Below are 10,706 nucleotides of genomic sequence, written 5' to 3' on the forward strand. Positions count from 1 at the left end.
CATTTCTGAGAAAGTTACAGAGCATTCTGAAGAAAAACAAACTACTTACATTTGTTTATTGTGTGCCAGTGAACATCTGAGTTGTCCACAAAACTTGATGTAATGCACATATTCATACTTATTTTAAAATTATCCAGAGATCCCAGATAGAATAATAAAATCTTCAGGTAACGAGGCATTGTGATATTGCAAGTCTTTCATGATTTACAGTTCTGAAATGTCTTTCTCCTGTTCAAGACATAGAACAAATCTCTAAATGACTTTAAATCCTAATAATCCAAGTTCCTTTACCCAGACGGTGACTCTGGTATGTTGAGATAAATTGAATTTAGTTGCATGGATGAAGATGTACAGACCAATCTTCAGTTTACTTTTTAGGTCTTACCTAGCTGAAAGCATTTGTAGCAATCTGCAGAGACATTCTGATGATTTATTTCTATTTGGTGTGCTGGCAGAGCACCTGTGGTGGGCTCAGTCTCACCAGCTCTTTATCAGTTGCTGTAACATTGACACTGTGCTGGTATCTTAGATAATTACACTGTGTCACTTGAGCTTTGGATTAACTTTTGCTTCTTCAGGGTTTTCTGTGGTCACTTTTTGTGGACAATTGTGGTAATCACTTGTTGTATCTTGTGTTTCCCCCCCCTTGCCTTGCTTTAGGAGTGTACTATCCCACTCAGTCCATGTCTCGCTTTGTCCGACCTCCTCCGTCAGCACCCGAGGCGGGTACTCCGTACCTGGAGCACTACGGGCCGTACCTGCCGGAGCGGGTGGTGAGCCCGCAGTACCCGCAGCCGCAGGGGTACCCGACCCTGGCACAGCCCATGTACCCCCCACACTATGACGGCCGCCGCGTCTACCCCCCCGTGCAGCCCTACCAGCGGGAGGACGTGGTGCGGGGCAGCCCGGTGCCCATCGACATCCCGCAGGCGGCTGTGCCCCTCTATGTACCTGAGGCCAGAGACAGATACCAGCAAACAGAGGCTTATTGCCCAGTGGCTCCGCATCTTGGTCAGATCAGACCTTCGTGCCACAGGGTATGGGTTCTACGCCGTGCTTTTGTGGTTGTTTTGAGAGGGGAACTGTAAACTGCTTGAGGAATTGAATGTTTTTGTACTAAGGGGGTGGCCTTTGTGAAAGTCTGAACTTTATGAAGCGGATGAAAAACTGGAAGGTAGTTTAGTTACTGGTCAACTCTGCAGTTGAAATTATGTTAATATGTAAAAGTAGGCTGCTTTAGTGCTCCAAGTAGAAAAGCATTGTAATTCACTTTGGAAATCTCATAAGTCTCTGACTTCTCCAGCAAAGATTAGGCTGGAGAGGGCTGCTCAAGTGCAGAGTAAATACAGCATGTGGAAGTGGTCTCGTGTGCATTCTTGTATTGCCCATCTGTGACTGGCCAATGCTGTACCTCAATAATAAACATTAAACATACCTGCCCTGATAAAAGAATTAAAGATTCTGCTCTTCTGAATTTTTTCTAGTTAGATAGTTAACTGGAAGGTCTTCCTGTTGTAAGTTTACAAATTTGTTTATAACTCTGTTCTGACTCACCAGCTGTAACTGTCCCAACTCACCAGCTGGAATTGAGTTCTGTAGAATAGTTGGATATAGGTTATTCAGATTAAAGGCTCTGAATCCTATTGCCGGGTACAGGAAGTGTTTTTAACATAACTTACAGATTTATCAGTTTGAGTGTGCTATGTTTAATTCTATTGCAAAGTGAATAACAAATGTGACTAGTGACCTGTAGAGTTCTATCAATTTACCCTACATGACTGTAATGGGAACTTGCCATGCTGAACATGTGCCAGTGGGAACTTTGCCAAGGTGTAACACATTGCCTGTTTGTGGGGTGTCTTGAACTATCACTGGCCAGTGTAGGAACATGTATGTCCTGTATGAAAACATGTATGTCCTGTATGAAAGTTAACAGCTAGACTTTAACAAAGTGATCATTACTTATTGCTTTAATGATTCTGTCTATCCTCTGTATTTCCCTCTCCTTGCAGTACATAGCTTATTTCATTCAGGTAAACAACACTTAGAAAATTATTCATTTTGTACTTCAATGCTTCAGGAGCTCTGAGACATTTTCCTGTCTTCATTTCAGCCTCATCCCAGCCTGGATGAACTTCACCGACGAAGGAAAGAGATCATGGCCCAGCTGGAAGAGAGGAAGGTGATTTCTCCACCTCCTTTTGCACCATCACCAACCTTGCCTCATCCTTTTCACTCAGAGGAGGTAAGCGTATTTTGACGAAACATGAGATACTGACATGTTTAGAAAATACTCAGGCATTTATGTGCTGAGAGGTGTAGACAATAAGAAAATCAGAACGATACAGCACTGGCAGGTGTTGTAGAAAGTAGATTTCATGCCTAGCTGGGAAGCTCATGTAGTACAGTCTTAGGGGGCTGTTGATCTACCAGTGGTCCTAAGCTCTCTGCTTTCCGTGCAGCCAAGAAAATTAATTTAGAGCCATTACTAATTGAAGTAATCACTCTTCACAGTTACTAGACTTTACTCCTGACATACTTAGGATGAAGTAACAGCTTGATAGAGATTTATTTTTTTAATCAGTGTCAAAATATCACCTTCGAACTGGCCAAGTGAACAGTCAGCACTGGGAGTGTAGCCAGGGACTCAGAATTTCACACACTTCATGTGTTCTCTGGCCCAATTCCAGAGGGCAATGTTTCTGATAAAAAATAATCCTGGTAATGTTTCTCAAGTTCCCTACTGTTAAAGTGAACAGGGATGGCTGTGAAACTGCTTCTTCCCTTCACTTACAGAACCAGATTTTTGTTTTTGTACAGTACTTGGATGAAGACCTGAAGGTAGCTGGGAAATACAAAGGAAATGACTACAGCCAGTACTCTCCCTGGTCCTGTGACACCATCGGCTCCTACATTGGAACCAAAGATGCAAAACCCAAAGATGTTGTGGCAGCAAGGAGTGTGGAGATGGCGGTATGCAGGGATACGGGGAAAACAGAAGAGTGGATATTTCTGTGGGTTGGGAAGGACTTTTATTTGCTCTCCATGATGATGGCAGTGCTTTTATTTAAGCTCAGAAGTGCATTGCAGTCACAGAAAGCATTTGCAAGTGTGTGAAGCACTTTGTTTTCAAAGTTATGAACAGTTCTACCCTTGTGTAGCTGGTACAAAATTCTGCATATAGTTGCAGGATAACCTCTCTGCTCTGAAGCCATAGATAGCAAGAATATTGTGCAAGGATTATTCTTTGCACTTACTTGAAATGCAAAAATTATTTTGTCCTGGCAGCTTGTTAATTAAGCATGTCCATCTGTTGCTGCCTGTACTTCTTTCTGTCAGAGAAAGATGCTGTATCTTAACTTTAAGCAATTAATTCCTTTTAAGGTGGCTGTTATTGCTGTTAAGGGTGTTACTAGGTTTTAGTTTGAGGACTGTAATTTTTGACCACAAGACTTGCCTGAAGTTTTTGAGAAAAGCGCAGTCAAAACTTTGTACTAGGCTGTTTCTTCTTGAAGGCAATTTCTAGCTCTATGCTGCACTTATTCAGCCCTTCACTGAACTTTGGGAGGTGGGCTGTGATCTTGTTCTGTACTGCTCCATTTTTGCTGGGTCAGTGTTCTAAAATGAAGGGGCTGCTTGGGTGTTACTATTTGGAGTCATGAATGGAGAAAATAAAGAGGAGTCCTACATACCACCACTATTCAGTTTCTTCCTAGCACTCAGGCGTTACTCAACATGAGCAGTAGGCTGGTAGCCCATGCACATAGCAAGTCATTCAAGCTCTTCAAGAGAAAAGACTGTTTAGCCTGAGGAACTGTTTTACAGAGATTCATCTATTCTTCTTCGTCCCCCATCTGCAAAAGTGATCTGTTGACTTATTTTTTATTGTTGGAGTCGTGGTGACCTTTCTTTGGCCAATAAGAGGTGTGGGGGAAACATTTCTAATCAGAATTCATTCTTCTGTAGACAGATGCTCACCTGTATCAACCACTTTATTAAATCAGGATATTTTTGGTTCAGCTTCTCCTCAGGCTGCCCTTTCCCCCTCTGTCCCATTGGAATTAAATTTGTCTTTTCTGTCTGCTGAATTGCTTTCCTCTTAATACCTTGAAGCCACTCTTGGAAATGGACCCAAAAAGGAGGCTTTCTCCTGAAAAAAGCAGAGCAAAAAATTGCATTTCGTCTACAGCTTTGGCCTTTTTACCTGTCCTCTTGCTCTCAGTTCTACACAGTGTGGTTGCCTGGAGTTACCACACTGCCACGTTTGACCTGGAGAAGTACTGAGATTACTTGGAATCAGCTTATTGCTATCTAAGTGGCAGCATCCAGGAGTGATAAACAACTCTTGGCTTTCATCCCTGCTGCTAGAAAACTGTGTAAAAAACCTGCAGCTCAATTACAAGAAGTAAGGTTCTGAAGAAGTAACCTCCTTTTTCAAGGCTCAAAAAAGTATTCTTCTGCCCCAGAGCTAATTTTCAGATAAGCAAAATGGGATCTCTGCTGCTTTTCATTTTTTATCTCCTCACAGGAAAAAATTATCAAGAGACCTTTACTGAATTAATTCTTCAGTGATTTTTTTTTTTAATCATTCGTAAGAGATTCCTTTTTTGAAGGACAGGAGTAGTATCATCTGAATGCATAATTCTGAATATTCGGCAGATACATGCAGCTTTACTGAGTAAATAAAAGAATATTAAAATTGGTACTAGCATCCTATGGCCTCGAGATTAAAATGTAATTTTTTTCCACATTTCTTGAGTTTAGCTTCCAACTTAGTAGTTACTGCCATTTTCAGCCCTTTATTCCTGCCTCAGATATGTTAACTGTTTTTAGCAATCCTTATCCCCACTGAATGCTTGCAGAGTTTTATTATTGGACTATATCTTGGTGTAGTGGTCCCACTTACCTTGCTCTTTTTGTTCTACTGTGCACAGTTTTACTCTTTTAGCGAAGTCTTAACTTGATTTTGACAATTTTTAACATGTTACATTTTCTGGTAGTCAACAGATAGCTTTCTTATTTAAGTCAGCTCTTGGAGGAGAGAGTGAACACTTTCTCTCTTCATATGCTGACCCATTAAGGTGTTTGAGTCTGAAAGTGGGCTGGAAACCAGGATGTTCCAAACAGTACTGCTGCTTTATGAAAAGTGCCTGAAAAGATATACCAGGCATGTCCAAGTAAGTGCAGTACTGAAAAATTCCCATTCTGAGTCATTTGCAGGCTGTTAGGTTATACAATTCTTAGCACTGGATTTCAGAGAAATTTCTTTTTGATTCTAGAAGGAATGTGTATTCCTGAGAGATGTCTACTGATCTCTTCTTTGAGTTTATATGAGGGGGAGGCGTTCTCCCGCTTCTCTTATCATTAGACTTTCTCTGGCTCAGTTTCTATTTACTGCTGCTCTCTTCTTCTGGATTTGATCACAATTAATTCTGCACCTTTTTCACTGTGGTGTACTAATGGTACCTAAAGGTAGACCGTTTAAGGAGACAGACAGACATCCCCTCTGACAGTGGAGTTGGAAACTGAAGAGTAGGAAAACTAGTTGAAAAGTGAAGGGAATAGAGAATACAAGAGAAACTAACTGTATGTACCAAATTGTTGTGAAAGGAATGTGTCCTGTTACTTTTGGAATGAGTTTTGGAGTGCCTTTTCCATGTTTTGTGCAGAATGTGGACAGTAAAGCCATGCGTGAGCAGCGACTGGACATGCAGCGCCGAGCGGCCGAGACGGGCGACGATGACCTCATTCCATTTGGAGACCGACCGACTGTGTCAAGATTTGGGGCCATCTCCCGTACTTCCAAAGCCATGTACCAGAACTCTGGGCCCATGCAGGCCATGGCAGTTCAGGGAGCTGCCACCAAATCCATCATTTCAGGTATGATCTCTTGGATTTTGCTGGCTGTTGCTATTTTCTGTACTGCTATAGTGTTGTACAGGTTGAAGACAAGCCCGGTAAATTTACGTCTTGTCTTAGAAATACAGCTGTGGTGTGTGTTAATGCTACTTAAAATAACTGCAAGTAGGGTTATACTGAGAAGACTGAATTCATAACAAGGTTGCCACAGCTTTCTGAGATCACTTGGTCTTGACAAGAGGAAACTAAGGGCAGACCCCATAGCAGTCTACAGCTTCCTCTTGAGGGGATGCAGAAGGGCAGGTCGTGATTTCTCTCTAGTGACCAGTGATAGGACTGGAGCTGTGTCAGAGGAGGGTTAGGTTGGATATCAGGAAAAGATTCTCCCCTCAGAGTGGCACTGAACGGGGAATGGTCACAGCCCCAGGACTGCCAGAGCTCCAGAAGTGTATGGACAGTACTCTTGGGTACAGAGTGGGATTGTTGGGGTGTTTGTGCAAAGTCAGGAGTTCTCTGTGGTCCTTATGGGTCTCTGTCCAACTTGGGATATTCAATGATTCCGTGTTTGTGCATACACAGTGTATTTGTTCGTGATATGTTGTTGCTGTTTGGAAGAAGTTACTTTGTTCTGCCAGTCCCTCTGATAGGAAGCTTATTTTAAATGTGCAGCACAGAATCCAGAAGCCTAGCACTTTCCCAAATACACAATGCAAAACCATCTTGATGAAGTATTTTACTGCTGCTGTCCTGCTTTATGGGTAGCTGCTGCTGCAAGGTAAATGCAGCCATTGTCTCATGTACTGTTAGGCAAAGTGAAAAAGTACGAGTAGTTCATTTCCAACATATCTATTTTCTAATCACATGTATGGCCTTCTGTCTTACTCCAAAAGATTGTCTCTTTCTTGAGGTACACTGAATAACCTTAAGAAAATATTGAATTATTATATTCCTCCAAACTTGCTTCTAGCACTTTCAGGCAGTAATTTTTTAGACTTTATTACAGGTAGAACTCTGACTTCCCTGAAAATGTATTCTTTAAACTGTAGTTACCGACGTATGTCAGATTATCAGTGAACTCCTGAGGCTTTTAGGAACTTCAGTAGTAAAAATAACTGCAATCATCATGTCTGTAAGTTTTGTTCTGTGTTTGCTCCTCTGCCTGAGTATCTGAAGTCCTTCACAATCTCAGACTCTGGAAGGCTGTCACAGACTGTTAGTCATACAGGAAGAGTCATGTATCAGGCATGTGAGACCGGTCACAGAGAGTATTTCTCTGTTCATTTAATCAGAAGAAATGTTCAGCTTCTCATGATTAGAGGGCTGGCCTTTCTTCTTCTTCTCTGTCTAGTTCTGTGTTGGCTGAACGACTGAAAGGGTGATTTTGTAGTAATGCAATGTGGTTTTCTCGTGTTCCCTGGTAGACTACAGTCCTTACGAAACCCACAGTGGCTGGGGAGGCTCTCCATATTCTCCTCATCAAAATATACCTTCTCAGGGACGTTTCAGTGACAGGTAGGATTGCTGTGGGTTTTTTTTTTACTTTTTTCTAAATGTTCTTTTATCTATTTTTTTCTGTGCCAGTGGAGTAAGGATTTTTTTTTGAAATCTCCTTATTTTCCAATCCCAAAGGGAGAGGCTGTCCATGTCGGATGTGGCTGGTCATGGGAAACAGTTGCCCTCAGCTGACCGAGAGCAGCAGCTGCGCATGGAACTGCAGCAAGTTGACCATCAGATCAGCCAGCAGACCCAAATGAGGGGGCTGGAGGTTGGTACCAGCATTTGGAGCAGCACTGAGGGGGTGGGATGGAGGGAGATGACATTGGTAAAGCCTTTCGGGGGCTGACCTTTGTAGTGATACTCAGTAACAATACTTAATCCTGTGATGCCAGGCATCAGGGCTGTGGTGCAAGTTCCAGCCTTTCTGCTTAGCAGCAGAAACTTCCCTGCACTCCACATGCACATCAACACCATATTTGAATCTGCAGTCTGTGCTCAGTCTTGTTTGCTATCGTTTTCTTTTTCACTCCCCCTCTGTTCAGCTCTACTCAGAGGCAAACTTGGAGTGTAGGAGCCTGTTCATCTTGACTTTACTGCTGTTGGAAATGTCTGATTTTATGTGCAGAAAGCCATGAGCTTCATCTGTTCCATGTTTAGCGTTGTGTTTGTACCTGTTTCTTCCTAAATAGCACAAACCACAAGAGTCAAGAAAGTAAATGTGTAATATATTTAGCTTGAAAAATTAAGGCTTTAATATCTTATGGCTCTTTGCTTAGAAGAAATCTAGCATAAGGAAAGATGAGTGTGTGTTTCTGAAAGAATTAATGAGCTGAAATATTTTGATTTTGTGAGACAGGGGTAATGTCAAGCCATAATGAATGAATAGTTTTAGAAAACCTTAGTTACTTTTACCAGAAAACTGTTCTAGGTATCTCAGCAACTATTTGTGTTAACATTTTCCCAGAAGAAATTGCTGTAAGTAGTGGATAGCAGCTTCTGCTGAAGCCATGGTTAGTTAAGAACACACGTTACAGAGGAGGGTTATTGCAGATTAGTTTAAGAGCTCACAATTAAGTCACAGCAGTAGTTGGAGTAATATGCATTTGTTAGTTACTTGAAACATAGCTTGTGTTCTTGTGCTCTTGTTTGGGAATGAGAGGAGAAAATGTTTTCAATCTTGCATGTCTGCATTTGCCATAATACAAGAGTACTGGAAAGTTGCAAAACCTGTAAGTGGCCCTCTCCTGCTCATCATTGTTGTGATTGTGTCAGTGTTAAATCCTACAGAGCTGAATCTTGAGCCTTTGGCATAATTTGAATTTTGGCATAATTGGATATTTTGGCATAATATGAATTCTGCAGAATTAGTTATTTTGATTAAGTACAGCTTTCAGTTTATCTCTTATGTTTAAAGCTGCATGTAGATATTGGAAATCAAGGAGTCTTCACTGGTTCGCCTATTACAAGATTGCAGCAATCAATTCAGCCAGAGCATGAAGAACTAGATCATTTTGCTTTTGCATTGTATGAGCATTTCTACTTACAGACCAGCCAAATGCTGGGTTGTGTGGAATACAAGATGATGTATTTAAATGCAGAGCCCACGCTTGCAGAACACTTGTGAATACAAGTGTTAGCTGATTTTTGGAATGGCTGACATGGCTACTGGTTCTAGTAACTTGCTACTTGTGAATGACCATAGTCACTTGCCTCTCTCTGTTCCTGTTTCCTAATGTGGGTCAGTAGAGACCTACATATTGACAACTACATCTCAAGATGCTGTAATTATAATTCTGGCTCTGTTTTGCAATTAGATAAGTTCTACTGCTGTAAATAAAGCAGCAGACTTGCTTATCTGCAATTTCTGTTGTTGAACATAGAGCTCAGAAGAGAGTAATGTTTTTGTTCATGGGCTTAGTCTTAGTTTTGAGAAGGGAGTGACATATGAAGAAAAGACATGCAAATTTATGACAGCAAGAGGTATTTAACACTGCTTGTTTAAAAATTAAAATACTTGTCCGTGCCTACAGAAACATGTTGAAACTTGCATTGGAAGTGATTTCAATTGGGACATTGTGAAATGTGGCCTTGGTTTTGTAAATGAGCAATACTCTGGAATTATGGCCTTAGAGCTCTCTGTGCTTGGTGTGTTGTGTGCTCAGTTGTGTATGTGCTTGGCTTTATGCATTTAGGCTGTTAGTAACAGGCTGCTGTTGCAGAGAGAGGCGACTACCCTGGCAGGCCAACCACAGCCCCCACCCCCACCTCCCAAGTGGCCTGGGATGATCTCAAGCGAACAGCTGAGCTTGGAGCTACACCAGGTGGAAAGGGAAATTGGGAAGAGAACCCGTGAGCTGAGCATGGTGAGTGCTGGGGGGCTGGGAGGCAGAGAGATGCAGTGGAGAGCCATGTACCTGGCTGCAGCCCCTTCACCCTAGCAAACAGGCTCCCTGCTGGATGCTCACAGCTGGAGTTATCCATCTTCCTCTTCACCTCTATTCTTCAAAACCTCCTGAGGAGTTTCTTGAGTCTTCTTCATGAAGAAGTTCAATGTAGCCTCTTTAAATGTTGTTAATTTGTCACCATTTGAAATAAGCATTGTGTTGACTTTGATGGATACCAAATTGTCTCCATGGTCACTGTGCCATGAGCTCTGTAAACTGCTTATCATAGGAAACATTGTCTGCAAGTACAGGCTAGTGTTCAGAAGTCTGTGTGCTGTTACAGTCTGTGGCCTTTGCTTGTTGTTACAAGGATCATCCCTTCCTTTTGGGAAATACTGTGTCGTGAGAGGATGAGCATATCTAAAAGTCTGGTTTTGTCTCATGGCTTTTGTGGGTTAAACTGTGTGACTGCAATTTACAGGCCTTCTTCATTGTCCCTAAGGCATGAAATCTCCAACTCTTTCAACACACTCAAAGTATTTTTCATCTGTTGTTTCTTTAAAGGAGAGCCAGTCTTCACTGGATATGAAAAACAAGCTGGGCACCACTAAACAGACAGAAAATGGACAACTAGAACCACAAAACAAGGTTCCAGCTGAGGACCTTACACTGACATTCAGGTAACACGGGCCTTCAGCCTGTCTTTGTATAACAGGAGACACTTCTTCAGGGCCACTCTCCTGTTGAATAAATACCCTTGCCTCACATCAGCTATGGTGAGCAATCACCTACTAGGCAAAGAGAATACAAATCAAGTTTGTATAGTGCAAGTATGAATTAAGGACCTCTCTAGCTGTGGAGTAGGTGATTCGACAAGACTATATAAATTAATGGAACAGAAGACTTGCAGAGAGGAAACCATCTGGTCAGTATTGAATGATTAGTAGGGAGAAGCAGGAGTTACAC

The 10,706-nt window shown here is 41.9% G+C and overlaps 1 protein-coding gene across 13 annotated transcripts in view; it reads left to right on the forward strand.

Annotated features, from left to right (window-relative positions):
• RC3H1 (ring finger and CCCH-type domains 1) overlaps nt 1-10,706 on the forward strand; it is a 61,098-nt gene that overhangs the window by 42,825 nt on the left and 7,567 nt on the right. For 6 of the 13 annotated variants that reach the window (XM_041479543.1, XM_041479537.1, XM_041479541.1 and 3 more), the window contains exons 12-19: nt 661-1,037; nt 2,114-2,245; nt 2,803-2,973; nt 5,670-5,880; nt 7,281-7,371; nt 7,489-7,624; nt 9,549-9,719; nt 10,305-10,420. In XM_041479543.1, the coding sequence (XP_041335477.1) occupies nt 661-1,037; nt 2,114-2,245; nt 2,803-2,973; nt 5,670-5,880; nt 7,281-7,371; nt 7,489-7,624; nt 9,549-9,719; nt 10,305-10,420 (1,405 nt within the window). The remainder of the gene's footprint in view (nt 1-660; nt 1,038-2,113; nt 2,246-2,802; nt 2,974-5,669; nt 5,881-7,280; nt 7,372-7,488; nt 7,625-9,548; nt 9,720-10,304; nt 10,421-10,706) is intronic. The other 7 variants (XM_041479544.1, XM_041479545.1, XM_041479548.1 and 4 more) reach the window with 4 other exon arrangements.

Source organism: Pyrgilauda ruficollis, unplaced genomic scaffold (assembly GCF_017590135.1).
Source record: "Pyrgilauda ruficollis isolate IOZ18807 unplaced genomic scaffold, ASM1759013v1 scaffold49, whole genome shotgun sequence".
In the NCBI taxonomy this organism is placed as follows: Eukaryota; Metazoa; Chordata; class Aves; order Passeriformes; family Passeridae; genus Pyrgilauda; species Pyrgilauda ruficollis.